This window comes from Gossypium raimondii, chromosome 5, assembly GCF_025698545.1.
Source record: "Gossypium raimondii isolate GPD5lz chromosome 5, ASM2569854v1, whole genome shotgun sequence".
NCBI classification, from domain to species: Eukaryota; Viridiplantae; Streptophyta; class Magnoliopsida; order Malvales; family Malvaceae; genus Gossypium; species Gossypium raimondii.
In genome coordinates, this window is record NC_068569.1 from 12299562 (window position 1) to 12321751 (window position 22190).

Sequence of the window (22190 nt, forward strand, 5' to 3'; positions counted from 1 at the left end):
TTGAGTTGACTACAATAATCGCGAAAAACGCGTAATTTTTGAGTTGTGTCTGAACAGTAAAGGATTCTGAGTTGACTGGTCTTCCTTGGGATATTTTTATCAGATAAAATATGCCCTACTAATGCTCTTTTGACTTTCAGATGCGTGACCAATTTTGATTGATCATATTTCATTCATTTTTCAAATAAATTACACTTTGTGTCACAATAAAGAAACTGTATACATAAACCCAGATTATTATTATTTTTTATTGTTTTTAAAGTATCAATCAAGTTTGCTTTGAAATTTCATTGATGTTCAACAAGTGTTGAGGAAGAGCCAAGCCATACAGTTGAAGTTGAATCCGATGACTGAGTAATCGTGGTGGTTTTACTGCTCCGAGATTGCATTCGATTAAATTGGTCTTTTACTGCTCCGAATCTCGACTCATCAGCAAATATACTTGGGTCCAAGATTAGTTCAGGAACCAGGGTTCGACCTTCAAGCATGTTTACTACTTCAGACATGGTTGGTCTAAGTGCTGGGGATGAATTAGTGCAGAGTAAGGCTACTTTTGCCATCCTAATTGCCTCTTCTTCATTGAACTCCGTCCCCAACCTAGGATCCACCAGCTCCATTAAGTTTCCCTTTTGTTGTAAAACAAGAGCCTGAAATAGATCGATGACACAATACAACATTAGATTAATTAACTAGAGAAAGACGTTAATGAATTTGCACAAGTTTAACCCACCCATCAGACTCAATAACAACTACATGGATATTTCTATGATGATATTCTCAAATTATAACTTAAAACATGAATCATATCTTACCCAATCTTGAAGGCATACATAATTCTCTTCAGGTCGGTATTTTGTATTGTTCTTCCCAGCAACAATCTCTAATGCAACAATCCCAAAACTATAAACGTCTGCCTTGTAGGTGAGGTAGCCCCATAATGCATATTCAGGGGCCATGTATCCTCTGCAAAAAAAGGAGCTTTAAGCGCAACATTCTCATGCATATCAACTTGGTTCACCTCTCCATAAGCAAGGTTGGAGGCTTTGATCTCATCTTTACTGCTTTATAGTTTAAAGATTGAAGCATCATTCTATTTGCAGAAACTACAGTTTCAAGAATGTACGTATTATTTTGTCTATGATGGTACCAGCTTCACAAATCTATTGTTTTGTTAGATTCAACTAAAATATGCAGTGATGATCAGCAGATGAAAACAGAGGGAAAGAAGTAGCTCACATAGTTCCAGCAATTCTGGTGCTAATATGGGTGTTTTCCTCCTCATCAAACTTGGCCAAACCGAAGTCAGAGATTTTAGCATTGAGATCGCTATCAAGTAGCACATTGGTGGTTTTGATGTCTCGATGTACAACTTTTAAACTCGATTCCTCATGCAGGAAAGTTAGGCCTTTTGCTATGCCAAGACAAATTTTCTGCCTAGTAGGCCAGTCTAATTTCAGCTGGCTTTCTGTAGGACCTATTCAATGACACAGGCCAATCCAGTGAAATTCAATTCATCATACAGTTGTCAATGCATAGTGTTCAATTCTTTTCTTTCCATAACTGTTATACAATCAACATTACCATTTTCTTTTCTTGTGGGATGTAGAAGTAATCAAAGGAGGAAACAACACTTGCATTATATGGTTCCAATCACAGAACCATCGAAGAAAGGAGGAACAAAAGAGTTTTAGGGCAATAAGCTTACTGAATAAAGCATGTGCAAGGCTATTATTTTCCATGAATTCATATACCAACAACAGCTGAGTTCCCTCAACGCAACATCCATACAACCTAACAACATTCAGGTGTTGTAATCCTGAAATCATGCCTAGTTCATTCAAAAATTCTCGATCTCCTTGTCTTGATTTTGAAGAAAGTTTTTTAACTGCAATTATGGTGCCATCAAGCAATACGCCCTATAGCAGAGGTATGACATAGAACTTTAGTGATATATTTCATCACATAAGGCATACTCCTAAACATCATAAATTCAGTAAAGAAAAAGCAAGTGATGCAGGTACCTTGTAGACGGCCCCAAAACCACCTTCTCCAATTTTATTTGCAGCGTCAAATTTGTTTGTGGCAGCTTTCATTTGTTTGAAAGTAAAAAAGCCAGTCTGAAGATCTAACCCCCTCAAGACTTGGACAAGATTGGGGGAACCAATTAAATTACACAATTAATAAGCTTGGAAAACACGCATTCATTCAACTAAATCTTCCAAGATAAATTTATTTGAAAGTTTTGAATTGTAGATTGAAGTCCATTAGAGTACCTTGTTCCCTTGATGGCTTGCATCGAAAATAGCCTTTCCACCGTAGAATGCCTAAGATTATGAAAATCAGGCACAGAACAGAAACAACAGCTCCCACTATGAACTTCATATTCTTATTCCGGCCACTAAGAACTGGAGGCTTGATATCTACCAACAAAAGGGACAAAAAAGGACAACTCCGTTATTGCTTCACGTCATGAACATGTCAACACACCTCGAATTGAACAAATTCGATGGTTAAGAATAGAAGTTCCCAAATATAACCATGAATTGAGCAAGCACTAAAATGAATGAAGGGTTATTTTAATTACAGATCATACCAGAGTCTACTGAGATAGCTGATATCAAGGGACCATATGTTCCTCTTCTTGGGATTGCAGTTGTCCCCTTCCCAGCCCAGTGAAAGCGTATTGTCAAAGTTTTGTTCCTCACAACTGTTTTAAATTTCCTTGTGACTGCTTTATCGACCCCCTTTGCCTCATTTTTAATATTCAAATCTTTCAATTCAAGTTTCTCCTGCAACAAGCTTATTCGATCAATCTGGCTTCAATAACATGCAAATTACACTACATATTAACATGAACTACCTGTACATAAACATCAAATATCCTCCTTCCAAGACTTTGATAGGATCTATTGTCTCTAATAACTATCTCTGCAAAGTGAAGTGTAACCGTATAATTTCCATTTGCTAAGCAACGGAAGTAATACGTGAGAGAAAGAGGAGAAAGGCGTGCTCTTGTGTATAATTCAGAGTTGTTTGTTCTGAGAACAGAAACATTTTGAGCTATAAAGTCCATTGAAGTAGGAGTGGTATCCCAGAAAAGTCCAGTGCTACTAGTTTCCCAAGTCTCTTTGAGTGGAACATATTTTGCTCGACCTCCGAAGTCTTCATCTGCCTCATAGTCGACTCCATTAATAGTTGTTGCTCCTCCACCACAATTTATATTTACTGAATACCAATCTATAAAGAATGAAAAAAAAAAAGATTTCATGTTGAGTATGAGAAAACCTTACTTGAAACATGTTTCTAGAGTCTATAGATTTGCATTTTAATGCAAAGGAATTACCTTTCGAACAAGGAAAGTTCTTCAGGCAGTTATCCGATCCTCTACATCACAGTAGTATGAAAAAGAAGCATCAGTCTTGTTAAAGAGTGATCAAGAGGAAAATAAAATAAAATAAACAAAATGCCTGGTAACATTTTTGCGCAATAAGATACAAACTTACAAGTCTTTTCCTCCTGCAAAGCTTTGGAACAAATTTCTGATGAAGAAATAGACCAACCAGGTTAACATTTCGACGCTTCTTACAAAAAATTGGAAAAGTAATACGTACACAACATAGGAAGTCAAGTTAAGAGGATGTTTTTCTTACAGATTTTCCCGACAAGAAGGCGACTGAAGGCTTTCAGAAAAATTGTTATAAGAAAGATCTATCTGGCTGTAAAAATTGTATAATATATTATAAACAACTAGAATTGAAATATTAAGGTACATTAATTTTGAGTAAAACTAACAATATTATAACCAGCATAAGTTACCAAGAATGGTACTCTTGAGCAACTAAAAAATGGATTTGGGTTATTTTTGCATTGTTTGAAGAGAAATAGGTAGTTTGGAAGTATATCCTTAAGATTGTCAAAAATGAAAGTCCTGAAGTGATTGTAAACAACTTAAGAACTATGAATATTCTTTGTAGAGTTAGTTAACAAAATGCAGAAAATAAACGGATAATCATGGCTAAGAAATATAAACACCAACACCACCACCGGCGCCGCCGCCGCCGCCACCACCACCACCACCAACACCAACAACAACAATAACAACAACAACAATAATAATAATAAGGGAGGATAGTAGACATACTAGCGGCTATCTCTAATACTCATCCAATCTGGAATGCGCCCAGTAAGAGAGTTTTTTGTCAGGTACCTAATCAGTAAGGAGCACACCACAGTTAAGCACTTCTGCTGGAACTATATTGGAAGGATTTAATTGGAACTTAGAAGTGAAGTAAGTTCAAGCAAATTTAGAACTTATATGAGGATATTAATGCATGCAGATTTGTTATTTCCTTCCTGATTCTTAAGTTGTAAAAGTATCAGTAAGCTAGTTTTATTTTGATCTTATCCATGATTTTCCAAAATGTGCATTGTTCATATAAAATAAACAAATGAAAATGTTCTCTATTACCATAAGAAAAAAATTCTAATAAACTTAGAACTTTCGATGAACTAATGATAAGAACAAAAACACTACCTAGATTGAGTATTATTTCTATAGCATGCTATGCATAGGGATCTTCATATTGGTTAATCTGGGTTTGGGTGAGTACATCTCAAGAATTCATCGCACTTACATGTACTGTGTTTTTGTAAGGCTTTCAGAATCTGAAACGCTACCTTCCAAATTATTGAAGCTGAGATCTCTGGAAGAAATAGACAAATCAACTATTTCACAGTTATAAAAATATAAAATTTTAAATGATAGGTTAATTGAAATGTGAAATCCAAATATATAGATGAGTCAATTTATGAAGAATGAATTCATGAAAAACAAGAAAACATATCAGATTTTTAAGTTCTCAAGATGCTGACCATCGCAGATTCATGTGCATTATTCTAAATGTTCTTTAAAAAAGATTGAAGTATGAAAAATTTATTAAACCCACAAAATAGTATGTCCAGCACAAAGATAAATACTGAAAATTGAGGTGAAATAAGAATAGCAGAATTACAAAATTTGCAGTCGCGAAAATTCCCATACATAATCTGGGATTGGTCCAGATATATTGCAGCCACCTAACATCCTGCAGTATGAGTCCCTATCATGTGAGCACAATTATAGCAAATGGATGATCAATATGAGTATACGACCTTGAAGAATTTTGAAAGCCTGTGGATGACTTACAGCCTGTACATGTTGTTCATATTTTTTAAGTTCGGAAACTTTGATCCCTCTCCAGGTAGGTCACTGATCCTTCTGGATTATATTGCAACATAAAAAAAATGTTAAAAATGACCCTCAATGCAGCAATTTTAGTATCTAAATTGGAATGGAACCAGATTATGTTAATAGAAATTAAGGGCTACAAAATTTAGAGGGATAAGACACTCAAACTCACAGTTCCACTAAGTTATGCAAGAGTGCTAAGCTTGAAGGAATTGGCCCTTCAAAACCACTAGCTTGAATCTCTCTGTCAGTAAAGGAATTCAAATTTATGATGTAATCATCACCAAAATTTTCAATGAAGATCTATAGAGACAAAAAGGCGTTTACAATTTCTCAAGTTGCTTCCAACTTCGAAAAATGTCGGGCATCTTTCCAGTGAAATTGTTACTGCTAATCCTACTGTATAAACCTCACATAAAAGCAGGGGTAGTAAACAAATCTAGCTTTATTAACAGTAAACTCTAGATAGTGCTTAAAACACTTACAGTTCTTTTAGGTTGGAGAGATTAGCAAGGGACGAGGGAAACTTTCCGGTAAGATAGTTAGCATTAAGAGTACTGCATTCAAGAAAGAGGCAAAATCAAGCCAACCATACTATACTAAATATTTGTGAGAGAGAGTGGTAAATCATGCATGGATATCTAACAGGGAAAGAAGCCTAACAGGTTTTCCAGGTTAACCAATCTCCCAAATTCAGGAGGAATAGTTCCAGAAAACAGGTTGTTCTCGATGCTCCTGAAAGTACAACACAAATAAGAAACCAGATCTTGCTTTTAAAGAAAAAAGGAAAGAGATAATACACAAGAAAACATCGGCAACCGAGGCATACAGATATTTTAGAGTGGTTATGTTCCCTAAATAGCTTGGAATTGGCCCTGATAAGCGGTTCATGGCAAGTGTCCTGAAATGTATTCATTCTTATCAGTTGAATGAAAATAAGATTCTTCTAAACAGGATAAAACATGAAGTGGTCTAGTAGCTTACACCGTCTCCAACTTTAGTGCAGCCCATTCATGTGGTATTGTACCCTTAAGATAGTTCATATAGAGATGTCTAAAAGCAACAGAGACAAAAAAAAAAAAAAAAAATTAAAATGGATAGAAGGTCAGTTCCTAGTTAAAGAGTAAAATCATCAATTGTAACTTTCTTCTTACAATGTCTTAATATATGATAGCTTCCCAAGTGAGCGTGGAAGAACGCCATCAAGATCCTGCCCTACAAGATAGCTTTTTCCGATGGATACAAAGCTTTTTAGAAGCATGTCCATTTCAAAATTTCCAAAAATATATTGTCTAATAAATAAAATGGCAGCATTCATATTCTATAACTACTTAAATGATTAGTTGGGATAAATTTGTATTCGTATTTGAAGCTATAGCCATACAGTAATTTATCTTGAATGAGTTATCTGCCTATGGGGAATTCAAGCAAATCACTGTTATAGAAATGAAGGCTAATATAATGAAAAGAAAGAAAGAAAGAAAGAGGACTAGGTCTATGGTTAAGAAATTAGAAAAAACATCAATTTTCTTATCACCATTAAGGACATACATGCCATCAATATGACATTCACCATTGGTGAAGGAGCAATTGCAGGTGACAGTACTGTTGTTGACGGCACGAGACCCATGTAGCGGCGGTGGAGTAAACCAGCTTGACTTATTGTTGCAAGGATTTTCACTGAAATTCCAATCCTTCTTTCCAAGTTCTGCCGCTATCTCACGAAGAGCTTTTACTGCAAAACCAGAAAGGAAAAGAAAAAAAAAGAAAAAGAAAGCCATTGGAGGAAGCTGAGTTGGATTGAAACACATTTACATGAAAATCACTGGAGTAATATTTTGGGGTGAGTTCTTAAGACATATATACGCAAACGAATCAAACCTGCAATATACCGTTTAATGCAGATTACTTAAGAACCAATAAAAGAGAAAACTGCCAAAACATGAAATGAGATCTTAAGAAACAATGCTTATCTTTAACACAAACCGAGGCAAGAAAGAAATTGCAAGACGGTACTGAATTACCTTCATACCGGGGAGGATAAGGCGGTTCCACTTGGGCTTCAACTTGGTTTGGTTCCATGCAAATAAGCACCAAGAGGACTGTAACAATGATGTACCCAAAGAGTATCTTCATGGTTGAAGGACACTGAGCAACTCTTCCCATGTTCTTTCTTCGTCAAATGAAGCAATCTTCTTTCACTTAAACATTTTGATGCTGCTACGGATCTTTAACTTACCAACTTTTGAATTGCATGAGAAAAATAAATACCAATACTAACACATTTATGGTTTTAATGATGGTTCAGTTGACTGTCCTTTATCAATTTACTTATTTACATTTTATAAAAAAAATCAGAAAAAAAAATGGAATGGAGGTTTATAGTAACAAAATGAAGTCATTGTTTACTGTTTTCGATTGAGAAATTTGTGCCAACACTCAACTAGTGAATTTAAAAAAAAAGAAAAGAAGCAAATGTCACATGGCTACCAGTTTTTGAATTGTCCACTAGTTGCAAAGGATCTGGAAATAATACAAATAAAATGAAAAGCATCAGATATAAAATCTACTACTTCATTTAAGACAAAAGGTAGTCCAAAGATTAAGTTGGCTATTTTGATAAGATACTACCAGGGAGTTTAGACATTATTATATAGTAATGTTAAAAAGTTTTTAGAAAGTGCATTAGGATATAATTGAGGAATTTGCTGTCCTAATACGTACAGGATATCGGTGTTAAAAGCAGAGTGAGATCTTTTATTTTTATTTTTGCCAATCATGAGAAAGTTTTTTTGTTATTGATATTCGAAGTAAGTTTTCTTTTCCATCATGACATGCTTTTATTATGAGAAAGTCCAACTCCTCTCCCTCAATATATATCTTTAGGCGACAGTTGACTTGGTGATTTTTTTTAAAATAATAATTACCTTTAGTTGAGAGGGAAATTGTAATGTAGCTTCGCAGAGACAACTTTTGGTTTGTCGGGATTAGCGGTCACCTGGAGAAAAAATTCTGTGTGCGGGTTTGGGCTTTTGAAAACTAGATTCCATATCAGAGTGAAAAATACTTTTAAAAATAGTTTTATTTTCCAAATGATTGTTTTTAATATAAATTATTATTTTAGTGGGTAACTTTTTTAAAAGAGTAAAATATAAATGTATCTTACTTTAATAAGTGTATTATAAGTAAATTGTGGTATTGATGCTATTGATATTAAACTCAATTTATTGATGATTATATTCATAATTTATTTTAAATAAATTACACTGTCTCACAATTAAAAAAGTGGGCAAAGAAATCCAGATTTATTACTTTTTGAGCAACTTTTTCTATTAAGGAGAGTGCGAGGATATAGATCATCTGTTCTAGGGATGCAATTTTACAAGAGCGGTGTGGTTTGATTCCTCTATAGGAATCCAAACGTGTTGCCTAAACACTAACTCAATTCACGAGTGAATTTGTGCAATCCTAATGTAATACCCCGAAAATTTCTACAGTAAGAAAAGTAAGATAATATCTCTGATATAGTAAAATAAGGAAATAAAGTGCTAAAAAGGGTAATTTTGAGTTATGGCAACATTGGGAAGTATATTATGACATATTAATTCAAGAAAGGATTAAATTGCAAAAGTGAGAAAAGTTTTGTTATCCAATAGTAAATACTCAAAAGTTGAGGGGTTAAAGTGTAAATATAAAAAGTTGAAAGACCAATAGTGTAAATATTTTAAGGGTGGAATAATCTAGAAACTAAGGAAAATGGATGAATTGAGACCAAATTGAATAGATGAAGAATTATGAGGGACTAAATTATAACTTTACCAAATTAAGTGATGACTTAAGGATGGAATTTTAAAAATCTAAAGGGTAAAATGATCAATTAGAATAAAGAGAAATCTAGAAAATAACGATGATGGAAATATTTTAGATTAAATAAATAAATAGATATTAATTTATTAATATTTCAATTGAATTTTAAATGACATTTTATTATTTTATTATTATTGTTATTATTAATATTATTGTTATTATATTATGAAATAAATTAAAATATGACAAATGGATGGTAATGATAAAACACATGTGTAATAATACGTAAATGTACAAGTGTAATATTTATATTGTTTATTAAATAGATATTTATTTACTTATTTATTATCATTATGTAAAAGATATTTATTTGATAAATAATTAAATTATAAGATTTTATGTAACTAATAAATTAATTCATGACAGGTGTAAGATAAAGATTAAGTACAAGTGTAAAAAAATATTTGTATACATTTGTAATATATGTATTATTTATTAGTTAGATATTTGTTATTATTATTAATTATATATATATATATATATATAGATATAAAGTAAAAAAGGGAAAGGAAGAAGAAAGTTACAGAGAAGAAACAACGAAAATAAGGAAAAGAAAAGAACAATGGGGAAATTAGAGATTTGAAGCTTGGAGCTTATTTTGGTAAGTCAATCAAGTCCTTTTCTTTTAATTTTGATATTTTAGAAGCTTTAGAATAAGATTTTGATGAAACTAAGTTGACATATTGAAAGTTTATGGGTTCTCAAGTATAGTTTATGTTGAACAAAAACATGAATTAGGGACTTAATCGAATGAATTTCAAGTTAGAATTGATAAAAGGATTAAATTGAAAAGTAAGCTATAAGTTTTATGTAGTAGGGACTAAATTGAGAAAAATTTGAAATTAGGAAAATTTGCTGAAAATTTAATAGTTAAATTTGAGTTTGGATGGAATTTGAATAGAAAAGAAGTATGAATTGAGTTAGGAAAGTAAGTAAACTTAGTTGGAATTAAATTGTAAAATAAGTTATAAGAAACAGTTTTGGACAGCAGCAGCAGACTAACTTTAAAAAATCACTAAAAATTGTGGAAATCGAATTAGAGTATGAATAAAATATGGAATTAAAGCTTATTGAGTCTAGTTTCTCATAAAAGAAACGGTGTAAGTAATGGAATTGCAAATTATGAGATATAATAAATGTTGTGAGACAATGTCAGAATGAATTTGGGTTCCCCTGTTCTGACTTAGAAAAATCATTAAAACTTGTAAAAAATAATTGTGGGTTACATTTTATATTTTTAAAATCCTTAATGAGTCTATTTTCAGGATAAATAAACGGGTACATCATCCGAATTCTGTACAAAGAGATAATTAAGTTTTAGTGAAGAAGGGTCGAAACTGTCAGACAGCAGAACAGAAGTGACTTTAAAGAATAAACTGTACTTATTGGCTAAACCAAAAATTCTGAAAATTTTATGGTAAGAAGATATTTGAAGTTCCGTAGCTCAAGATATAAATAATTTTATATAAATAAATGATGGAATTATAGATAATGTTACATATAAGCATATTATACATTAAGGATGTGGAATGGAGAGGAGGAGGGGGGAAATAAATGATTATTCAACTAGCATGAGTTTTCATTAAAATGGCCAATTTGTATGTTTTAGGTTCAAGGACTAAATTGAATAAAAGTAATATTTTAAGGGTAAATTGATAAAATATCAAAAAGTGACCAAATTGCATGAAATGAATTGTTTTATTATTTAAATTAATAAATTGAATGAAATATTAATTTAGATCATGATCAGGTGGAAATTCGAGGAAAATAGAAAATTACCAAAATGTCCCTCAATTTTTGGTATTTCTGCAATTTAGTCTGGTAAGTTCGTGTAACTTGAATTATATTCTTAAATGCTTGAAATGTATGTTATTTATGTGAATATGATTTGAATGTTCATTGTATGAAAATTGATGAAACATTGATATATTTGATAAAAAGGGGAATAATGCATTGAATGGATGTATGAATGTTTATCACACTATCCATTAATTCTATCGGTAATTTTGGATGTTTTGATTCTGGTTATAATGACATGTATGAGTAAAATTGGCCAACGTTAGCTCATTAATGTTTTGATTTTTATCGATTTTAAATATGAATGCTTGATGAAATGAAATGTCTGTAAATTAATTTGTAAATTTTGGTAATGTTCTATAACCCTATTCTGAATATGGATATGGGTTAGGAGTGTTACACCTAAAGCAGATAAGTTACTAAATGACAAGCAATAGAGAGACATTCACAAGTTTTGTCATTATCTTGTGAAGCTTTAAGATCTTGTTTAAAGAAGGCTCCTAAAACCCGATCACAGTCATTAAATTTGCCATTGAGCTAGCTCATCACACTATCATGGCATACTCAAGCTGGAACACCTCAAAGGTAAAGAAATATAGGAAACCCCTAATCATACCAAACTCCAAACCAACCACATACTACTACATTTTTCCCAACCACATACTACTACATTTTCCTCAAACGAGAGAGGAGGAATTCAGAGGTGAGTGTGGTTATCATTATTAAAACCCATGATCTTAAAACATAGAAACATAGAACATTGAGGATTGTTCGTGAAAATTTCAATCAGGAACACAAAATTATGTGCAAACTTTGTCACATAATTAAGAAACTGTATATGTTAGAGTTGTATGACCTAAATTCTAAAAGATTGCTTGTAAGTCAAGTTAAATAAAATATATCTTCTTTTAGAAGATTTAATATTTATGAGTATAATATATTTAGTATTTATTAACCTAATATATTTGACTTTGATTAGAATTAGGTTTTTCAACCTATAAATTAATGTAGTCAAAACTCCTCTTGAAATCATTCGAATTTGACATAGTAAATTTTCTTTTTTCCGAAAGAGTTTAAACGTAAAAATCTCTGTGTTCTTTATTTTTATTTTTTTATTTGCAATATATTGTTATTACACGTTCTATATTTTAAACTAACTTCAATACAACTACGATATTTCTCTAAAATGAGTTTGCTTATTCAATGAAGGAATTTGATAAATAAAAATTTTGGGAGAGCCTTTGTCCATCATTATAGGCAACACCATCATATTATCTATGGAATTCGAACCCGAACTCTATTTAAAACCAAGTTTTTACTAATTTTTATTGTTTTTAAAGTATCAATCAAGTTTGCTTTGAATTTCATTGATGTTCAACAAGTGTTGAGGAAGAGCCAATCCATACTGTTGAAGTTGAATCCGATGACTGAGTAATCGTGGTGGTTTTACTACTCCGAGATTGCATTCGATTAAATTGGTCTTTTACTGCTCCGAATCTCGACTCATCAGAAAATATACTTGGGTCCAAGATTAATTCAGGAACCAGGGTTCGACCTTCAAGCATGTTTACTACTTCAGACATGGTTGGTCTAAGTGCTGGGGATGAATTAGTGCAGAGTAAGGCTACTTTTGTCATCCTAATTGCCTCTTCTTCATTGAACTCCGTCCCCAACCTAGGATCCACCAGCTCCATTAAGTTTCCCTTTTGTTGTAAAACAAGAGCCTGAAATAGATTGATGACATAATACAACATTAGATTAATTAACTGGAGAAAGGCGTTAATGAATTTGCACACGTTTAACCCACCCATCAGACTCAGTTACAACTACATGGATATTTCTATGATGATATTCTCAAATTATAACTTGAAACACGGATCATATCTTACCCAATCTTGAAGGCATACATAATCCTCTTCAGGTCGGTATTTTGTATTGTTCTTCCCAGCAACAATCTCTAATGCAACAATCCCAAAACTATAAACGTCTGCCTTGTAGGTGAGATAGCCCCATAATGCATATTCAGGGGCCATGTATCCTCTGCAAAAACAGGAGCTTTAAGCGCAACATTCTCATCCATATCAACTTCGTTCACCTTCCCATAAGCAAGGTTGGAGGCTTTGATCTCATTTTTATTGCTTTATAGTTTAAAAATTGATGCATCATTCTATTTGCAGAAACTACAGTTTCAAGAATGTACGTATTATTTTGTCTACGATGGTAGCAGCTTCACAAATCTATTGCGTTGTTAGGTTCAACTAAAATATGCAGTGATGATCAGCAGATGAAAACAGAGGGAAAGAAGTAGCTCACATAGTTCCAGCAATTCTGGTGCTAATATGGGTGTTTTCCTCCTCATCAAACTTGGCCAAACCGAAGTCAGAGATTTTAGCATTGAGATCGCTATCAAGTAGCACATTGGTGGTTTTGATGTCTCGATGTACAACTTTTAAACTTGATTCCTCATGCAGGAAAGTTAGGCCCTTTGCTATGCCAAGACAAATTTTCTGCCTAGTAGGCCAGTTTAATTTCAGCTGGCTTTCTTTAGGACCTATTCAATGACACAGGCCAATCCAGTGAAATTCAATTCATCATACAGTTGTCAATACATAGTGTTGAGACCTTTTCTTTCTATAACTGTTATAAAATCAACATCACCATTTTCTTCTCTAGTGGGGATATGAAAGTGTTCAAAGGAGGAGAAGAACACTTGCTTATATGGTTCCAATTTCAGAACCATCAAAGAAAGGAGGAATAAAAGGGGTTTAGGACATTAAGCTTACCGAATAAAGCATGTGCAAGGCTATTATTTTCCATGTATTCATATACCAATAACAGCTGAGTTCCCTCAACGCAACATCCATACAATCTAACAACATTCGGGTGTTGTAATCCTGAAATCATGCCTAGTTCATTCAAAAATTCTCGATCTCCTTGTCTTGATTTTGAAGAAAGTTTTTTAATCGCAATTATGGTGCCATCAAGCAATTCGCCCTATAGCAGAGGTATGACATAGAACTTTAGTGATATATTTCATCACATAACGCATACTCCTAAACATCAAAAATTCAGTAAAGAAAAAGCAAGTGATGCAGGTACCTTGTAGACGGCCCCAAAACCACCTTCTCCAATTTTATTTGCAGCGTCAAAGTTGTTTGTAGCAGCTTGCATTTGTCTGAAGGTAAAAAAGCCAGTCTGCAGATCTAACCCCCTCAAGACTTGGACAAGATTGAGGGAACCAATTGAATTACACATTCAATAAGCTTGAAAACCATGCATAAGAGAAATTATTTCAAAGCATAAAATTGTAGACTGAAGTTTGTTAGAGTACCTTGTTCCCTTGATGGCTTGGGTTGAAAATAGCCTTTCCGCCATAGAATGCCTAAGATTACCAAAATCAGGCACAGAACAGAAACAACAGCTGCCACTACGAACTTCAAATTCTTTTCCCATGAATTGAGAACTCGAGGCTTGTGATCTACCAACAAAAGGGAAGAAAAGGTACAAACAGTTATTCTCAAACTTCATCTGCATGTGCATATGGCAGTAAAAAATGTTATGACTTATCCGACAATTTAAGTACTTATGATGGTATCGGATGCTTAAAGTTTCCTTTCGTGAAAATTTAAGCACATAAATTGTTTCTTATGCTATATCAGTTCACAGTAAGGTTCTACTACCTTCAGCTGCTTCACATCATGTACATGTTAATCCACTTTGAATTAAACAAATTTGACAATTAAGAGAAGTTCCTAAATATAACAGAGAGATTGAACAAGCACCTAAGAAGAATGAATGGCTTTTTTAATTATAGATCTTACCAGAGTCTACTGAAATAGCTGATATCAAGGGCCCATATGTTCCTCTTCTTGGGGTTGCAGTTGTCCCTTTCCCAGCCCAGTGAAAGCGTATTGTCAAAGTTTTGTCACTGACAACCGTTTTAATTTTCCTTACAACCGCTTTATCGACACCCTTTGTCTCATTTTGAATATTGAAATCTTTCAATTCTAGTTTCTCCTGAAAGGAACTTATTCAATCAAACCAGCTTCAGTAACATGCAAATTACACTTCATATATAACATTATTGAATACCTGGACATAAACATCAAATATCCTTCTTCCAAGACTTTGATAGGATCTATTGTCTCTGATAACTATCTCCGCAAAGTGAAGTGTAACCGTATAATTTCCATTTGCTAAGCAACGGAAGTAATATGTCAGAGAAAGAGGAGAGAGGCGTGCTCTTGTGTATAATGCGGAGTTCTTTATTCTGAGAATGGAAACGTTTTGTGCTATAAAGTCCCCTGAAGTAACATCGGTATCCCAGAAAAGCCCCGTGCTACTAGTTTCCCAAGTCTCTCTGAGGGGAAAATATTTTGCTGGACCTCCTAAGTCTTCATCACCCTCATAGTCGATGCCATTAATCGTTGTTGCTCCTCCAGCACAGTTTATATTTACTGAATACCAATCTATCAAGAACGAATAGATACATTCAATGTTGATCAGGATAAAATCTTACTGTGAAACATGTTTTTAGAGTCTACAGATGTGCATTTAATGCAAAAAGATTACCTTTTGAGCAAGGAAAGTTCTTCAGGCAGTTATCTAGTCCTCTACATCAGAGTAGTAAGGCAAAGGAGCATTAGTCTTGTTAATGAGTGATCAAAAGGGAAAGAATAGAAATAACTAAAAAAGCTATGGTAACTTTTTTGCTCAATAAGATACAAACTTACAGGGTTTTGCCTCCTGAGAAGCTTTTGAACAAATTTCTGATGAAGCAGCAGACCAATCAGTTTAATATTTCAAAACATCTTACAAAAATTTGCAAAAGCAATACGTGCACAGCATAGGAAGCCAAGAGGAATTTTTTCTTACAGATTTTCCCGACAAGAAGACGAGTCAGAGCTTTCAGTAAAATTATTATAAGAAAGATCTATTTGGCTGCCAAAAAGTATAATATATTATTACTAATTAGACTTGAAACATTAAGGTACATTGACTTTGATTAAAAATAACAATGTTATAACTGGAATAAGTTACACAGGACATGTTTCCAGGAATGGTACTCTTGAGCAGCTACAAAATGGATAATGTGGGTCATTTTGCATCTTTAGAAGAGAAACAGGTAGTTTGGAAGTATATCCTTAAGATTGTCAAAAGAAGAAAATCCTTAAGTGGCTGTAAATAACTTAAGATCGAATCCAGTAAAAATCATACTACAAATATTCTTCGAAGCATCAGTTAACAAAATGCAGAAAATAACAGATAATCATGTATCAAATTGAAAAAAAAAAAAAAAAGGAGAAAGAAAGATAGTTGACATACTAGCGGCTGTCTCTAATACTCAACCAATTTGGAATGTGCCCACTAAGCGAGTTGTGTGTCAGATACCTAATCAGTAAGCAACACTCAGAATTAAACACTTTTATGGGAACCATATTGAAAGGTTACAACTGAAACTTAAATTTAAATAAGTTCAACCAAATTTAGGTCTTATACAAGGATAGTAATGCATGCAGATTCCTGATTCTGAAGCTGTGAAAGTATGAGCAAGCGAGTTTTATTTTGATGTTATCCATGATTTTCCAAAATGTACACTGTTCGGATAAAATAAACAAATGGAAATGTTTTCTATTACCATAAGGATTAAAAAGTCTAATAAAATAGGAACTTTTGATTAAATACTGTTTCTTTTTCAATAAATATCTTATTAAATGATAAAAAAAATCTACCTAGACCGAGTATTATTTCAAGAGTATAATGTACCTAGGTGTTCTCCAGATTGGTTATTCTGAGGTTTGGATGAATAAATGTTAAAAACTCAGCACTTACATGTATTGCGTACTTGTAAGGCCTTCAGTTTCTGAAATGTTACCTTCCAAGTTGTTGAAGCTGAGATCTCTGGAAGAAATAGAAAAAAAACAGCTAATTCTTAGGCACCATCCAAATATAAATTCTGAAAATGATTGATTAATGGAAATTTGAAATCCATAAAATATATGATGAGTGCATTTACGAAGAAAGACTTCATGGAAAGCAAGCAACATATCAGATGTTGAAGTTTTCAAGATGCTAATTATAGCAGATTCATGTACGCTATTCTAAATATTCAACTTGTAAAAAAAATGAATGAAAAATCATAGCATTCCATTAAACTGGTGAAGATGTTGCTACAAATATTATAGAATCAGTCAACATTAGCACCGTTGTACCTAATGTGATATGGCAATTGATACAATAAGTGCAAAATTGTGAAACACCTCTTTAAGTAGATTGCTGCTCTAGTCTCTACATGGATTTGTACAAAAATCTTTGTAAATATGAAACATAAACAGACATTAGTCACAGAAGAACTGAGCTCGTACACATGAACATTGTACATTTATATCATGACAAACCTTTTCCGCAAATCTACACAATTGCTCCTAGTATTGACTTAAATACTGAAAAATGAGATGAATAAGAACAGAAAAATTACAAAATTTGCAGTTGCGAAAGTTCCCATATGTAATCAGGGATTGGTCCAGATATGTTGCAGCTACGTAATATCCTGCGTTATGAGCCCCCGTCATGTCAGCACAATTATAAAAAATGGGGATTAATATGACCTTGAAGAATTTTGCAAGCCTTGGAATGACTTACAATCTGTACATGTTTTTCATATTTTTTAAGTTCGGAAACTTTGAACCCTCTCCAGGTAAGTCACTGATCCTTCTGAAATATATAGCATCATAAAGAGTTGTTAAAATAGAAAAGGACCCCAATTCAATAATTTTAGCATCTACATTGTAATGAACCCAGATTACGTTAAATCATTTATAGAAATGAAGGGCTACAAAATCTAAAGGGATCAAGACAAACTCACAGTTCCACTAAGTTATGCAAGAGTGCTAAGCTTGAAGGAATTGGCCCTTCAAAACCACTAGCTTGAATCTCTCTGTCAGCAAAAGAATTCAAATCATCACCAAAAAAACTTTCAATAAAGAGCTATAGAGAAGCTGTTGAGACAGAAAGGTGCTTACAATTTCTCAAGTAGCTTCCAACTTTGAAAAATGTCGGGCATCTTACCAGAGAAATTGTTACTGCTAATCCTACTGCATATACCTTGCATAAAAGCAGGGTATTAACAAATCTAGCCCTATTAACAGTAAACACTAGATAGTGTTGAAAAGTGAAAACACTTACAGTTCTTTTATATTAGACAGATTAGCCAGGGATGAGGGAAACTTTCCGACGAGATAGTTAGCACTAAGAGTACTGAATTCAGGAAAGAGGCAAAATCAGGCCAACCATAGAGAAGTAGACTGATAAGTCATGCACGAATATCTAAAAGTGAAAAGAAAGCCTAACAGGTTTTCCAGGTTGACCAATTTCCCAAACTCGGGAGGAATAGTTCCAGAAAACAGGTTGTTCTCCAGGCTCCTGAAAATATAATACTAAAAGAAACGTTATAATGCATTTAAGGAAAAAGGAAAAAAATAATGCTAAAGAAAACATAGGCAAGCGAGTCATACAGATATTTTAGAGAGGTTATGTTTCCTAAATAGCTTGGAATTGGCCCCGATAAGCGGTTCATAGCAACACTCCTGAAATGTATCCATTGCTATCAGTTGAATGAAAATAAGCTTCTTCTAAACAGGATAAACATGAAATGCGCTAGTAGCTTACAGTGTCTCCAACTTCAGAGCAGCCCATTCACGTGGTATTTCGCCATTAAGATAGTTGAGATATAGTACCCTAAAAGCAACAGAAAGAGGAGTTATAAAGAAAGATAGAAGCTTATTTGCTGGTTAAAGAGTAAAATCATCAATTGTATCATTTTTTCTTACAATACTTTAATATATGATAGCTTGACAAGTGAGCGAGGTAGAACACCATCAAGATCCTGCCCCAAAAGGTAGCTGTTCCAATGAATACAAAGTTTTTAGAAGCATGTCAAATTCAAAATTCCAGAAATATTTTCTCTCACACAATAGTTTGGAGAGAAATTTTTGCTGCAGAAAAAGTATTCAAAGACCCCTTTCAGTGATAGAAAATGACAGTGTTGATATTATATAATGACTGAGATAATTAATTGGGATAAATTTGTATCCGAATTCGAAGCCATACTCATACAGCCATTCATCTTGAATGAGGCACACCCTTACTCTATTTGCCTATGGTAATAATTTCATAGTGCTAAAATCAAAATGGACAATTCAAGCAAAGCAAATCACTGATACAGAAATCAAAGTTAACATACTGAAAATAAAAAGAAAGAGGACTGTCTATGGTTAAGGAAATTAAAATAAGCATCAATTTTATTATGATCAGTGAGGACTTACATGCCATCAATATGACATTCACCATTGGGGAAGGAGCAATTGCAGGTGACAGTACTGTTGTTAATGGCCTCAGGCACATTTGGCGGCGGCGGTGGAGTAAACCAACTCGACTTATTGTTGCAAGGGTTTTCATTGTAATTCCAATCCTTCTTCCCAAGTTCTGTTGCTATCTCACGAAGAGCTCTTACTGCAAACCCAGAAAGAAAAGAACAAATATTTGAGAAGCAATTGGAGGAAGTAGAATTGGGTTGGTACAAATTTACAAGCAAATCACAGGATAATTCTAAACACTCAAGCACATACTCAAATGAACCAAACCTGCAATTTACTGTTTGGTTGAGATTAGTTAAGAAACAATAAAAAGAAAAGTGGACCGGAACAGAGTAAAGTCTCGGAATATGAAGAGGAAATTTCCAATATCAGCTAGTAAAGAAATACTGTTAATCTTTAACACAACCTGAAGCAAGAAAGAAGTTGCAAAGCTGTGCTAACTTACCTTCATAACCTGGAGGATAGGGCGGCTCCACTTGGGCTTCAACTTGGTTTGGTTCCATGCAAATGAGCATCAAGACTGTAAGAATCATGAACCCAAAGAGTATTTTCATGGTTGAAGGACGTGTAGCAAGTCTGCCCATGTTTATCTTAAATGAAATGAAGCAATCTTCTTACTTGGACATTCATGATTTCAATGATGGAAATGTGGAAAAGATCAGTTGGAGAAAAGTGCTGTCATGTCAAAAAAGGTGCAATGAAGTAAAAAATTACCACTTATTTCCATTTCATAGAAAAAAAAACTAATAAAGTAATAATAAAATTTTATAGAATAAAGTGAGGCCCCACTCTTTATTGTAAAGGAGAAGAGTCAATTATCACATGCCTATAGTTTATGAATTGTCCACTAGTCAAGGATTTGGAAAAATAATAAATACTAAATTTAAGGGTTAAAAGACAGACCATTGATGGCCAAATTTTCTTTTAGTCTTTGTCCGTGTACATCACATTTTTTTTTATGATTTTTAGATTAAATAAATTCATACTTCACCCTACCTAACTCATCAGTTGACCAAGACCCCAGTCATTAAAAACATAACCCTCCCCGAATTCATTGAAACCAGAGTATTTGAGTAACGTCGATACATATTATTAAATAACTAATCAATTTTAAATTAAGATTCTCGAAGATTTGAGAGGAGTCAACAAAATTATTGATAAATTTATTTAATAATATAATTTCACGTGGAAGAATTTTTCATGTTACTTTCCTTTCTCTTTTGATTACTCATTCCTGCAATTTGTTCTTTTTTCCCAATTCTTTAACTAACCGTTGAAAGCATCATTTCTGATTCTTCAATAATGTTTATATACATTGAAATTATTTCGAATATCATTATTGTAGTTTAAATTAGAATGTTTTAGAATTAATTCTCAATTTGATATAAAGCATCAAAGGATACTAAACTATTTTTCATTAATGTTCTTTAGCGTATACCCACCTCACCAATTTTTCGTTAAGGCTGGTCTTGAAAATAGAAACCCATACATTATAAAGTGACCCACTTTATATATGCTGCTTCATGTTCTATTGAAGTAGCATATTTTGGATATGCGGCGGTGGCCACAGATGAAAGGAAACTGTTTTGGGAAGGAGGGGTATTCTTATTTAATGTAGTGGAGATAAAATACGCTGAGGATGCTAATATATTGTTAGGTGTTAGTCCAAGGAGAGGATTTTTTTTTAATTAAATCAAATATATTGTGATTTAAGTAAGAAATTATAAGAAAATATATAAAGGAATATTTATAGAATTAAAACATATGTTAAAAATATAACTAAAAATATAAATTGAATATAAAAGTATTTTAGTAAATATATCGAGTTGGGCAAATTTCACCTAAGCCTAATCTTGACCTGACCACAAAAATCTTGTGTTTTAAAGCCTACCTCGAATTTTTTTAAAGCCTTTTAACAAGTTGGGACAAATCAAAATTTGTTGGATTCAATTTTTAGTAGATTAAATAATAAATAATTTTGTTTATTGTTTTTAATATTTAAGATAAAAGGAGATTAGGGTAAACTACATAATTGGTGATTTAACTTTCATAAATTTTTATTTTAAGCATCAAAATAAAAAAAAATTGCAATAAGAGGACTGCTGTTAACAACGACTTTCATTTTGGTTACCCGCCATTAATTTGGAATTAAAATATATTATTATACACTCATTTTAGTCACTTAATTTTGTTAGTTTTCATTTTAGTTAATTGTTTCATTTTTCTAGAATTAACTCTAATAAAGGGAAATAAAATAAATTAAAAAGATAAATTTGTTTTTCCTTTAAAAACTTAACTCCAATATTTTGCTTACTGATATGTCTCTAAAAAACCCAGATTTACCCTTTACTGAAATAAACTAAAATTAATTATAAAAAGAAAAGATAAGATAAAATAGGTTATTAAAATGAAAAATTATTAAAATTAAATGATTAAAAATAAGTGTAAAATAATATTACTTAATCTTAAATTAACGATACATGATCAAAATAAAAATAACTATTAACAAGAGTACCCTTATTACAAATTTTTTATTTTCCATGTACAAACTAAAAGCTTACAATTTTTCATGAACAACAATATGGTTTATCTTTACCAATTAATTTTAGAAAGTGCCTAACAGCTCTAATATGCCACCTTTTGGACATGGTGTCCAACTGTCCCTGGAACCAGAAGAGGATAAGCATTATTTTATCCAATTGAATACCACCAGTCCTCAACTTCAGCTTGAGATCATATATATTTTCTGGAGAAAAGTAACATTCTAACATTTCTTTTCACTAACTTTTATGAATTTCATCTTTAAATTTGTTATCCACAGTTTTTAAATTTAAATTTGGTTAAATAATTTATTTTTAAGACCGTTAATATAAGGGCATTGTTATTTTGAAAAATATATAAAAATTTAAAAAATATTAGAAACT

The 22190-nt window shown here is 32.7% G+C and overlaps 1 protein-coding gene across 1 annotated transcript; it reads right to left on the bottom strand.

The window, feature by feature from the left end:
* Positions 1–152: 152 nt before the first annotated feature.
* Positions 153–19967, bottom strand: LOC105767441 (uncharacterized). Its single transcript, XM_012586974.2, has 48 exons — positions 19712–19967; positions 19216–19402; positions 18721–18792; positions 18560–18628; positions 18406–18477; positions 18242–18313; positions 18077–18148; positions 17914–17985; positions 17757–17828; positions 17534–17605; positions 17370–17441; positions 16724–16792; positions 16217–16282; positions 15767–15832; positions 15625–15660; positions 15464–15504; positions 14984–15360; positions 14713–14908; positions 14223–14369; positions 13991–14109; positions 13675–13885; positions 13205–13442; positions 12781–12931; positions 12263–12615; positions 7252–7400; positions 6779–6962; positions 6382–6453; positions 6212–6280; positions 6057–6128; positions 5891–5962; positions 5713–5784; positions 5555–5626; positions 5400–5471; positions 5186–5257; positions 5013–5084; positions 4635–4703; positions 4142–4207; positions 3651–3716; positions 3504–3539; positions 3344–3384; positions 2861–3237; positions 2594–2789; positions 2274–2420; positions 2022–2140; positions 1706–1916; positions 1237–1474; positions 813–963; positions 153–647 (listed from the first exon to the last, which is right to left on the bottom strand). The coding sequence occupies exons 1-48, from the start codon at positions 19848–19850 to the stop codon at positions 288–290; spliced, it is 6096 nt and encodes a 2031-aa protein (XP_012442428.2). The 5' UTR covers positions 19851–19967; the 3' UTR covers positions 153–287.
* Positions 19968–22190: the final 2223 nt, after the last annotated feature.

Bases quoted from the DNA above. Each gene is read 5' to 3' on its own strand.
- LOC105767441 (XM_012586974.2), bottom strand. From the start codon at position 19,850: ATGGGCAGACTTGCTACACGTCCTTCAACCATGAAAATACTCTTTGGG. The intron at 15,661-15,766 runs GTAAGAAAAAAT...CTGCTTCATCAG, and splicing joins TCTTCTTGTCGGGAAAATCT to AAATTTGTTCAAAAGCTTCT. The intron at 7,401-12,262 runs TCAATGAAATTC...CATTTGACGAAG, and splicing joins TCCTCAACACTTGTTGAACA to AAAGAACATGGGAAGAGTTG.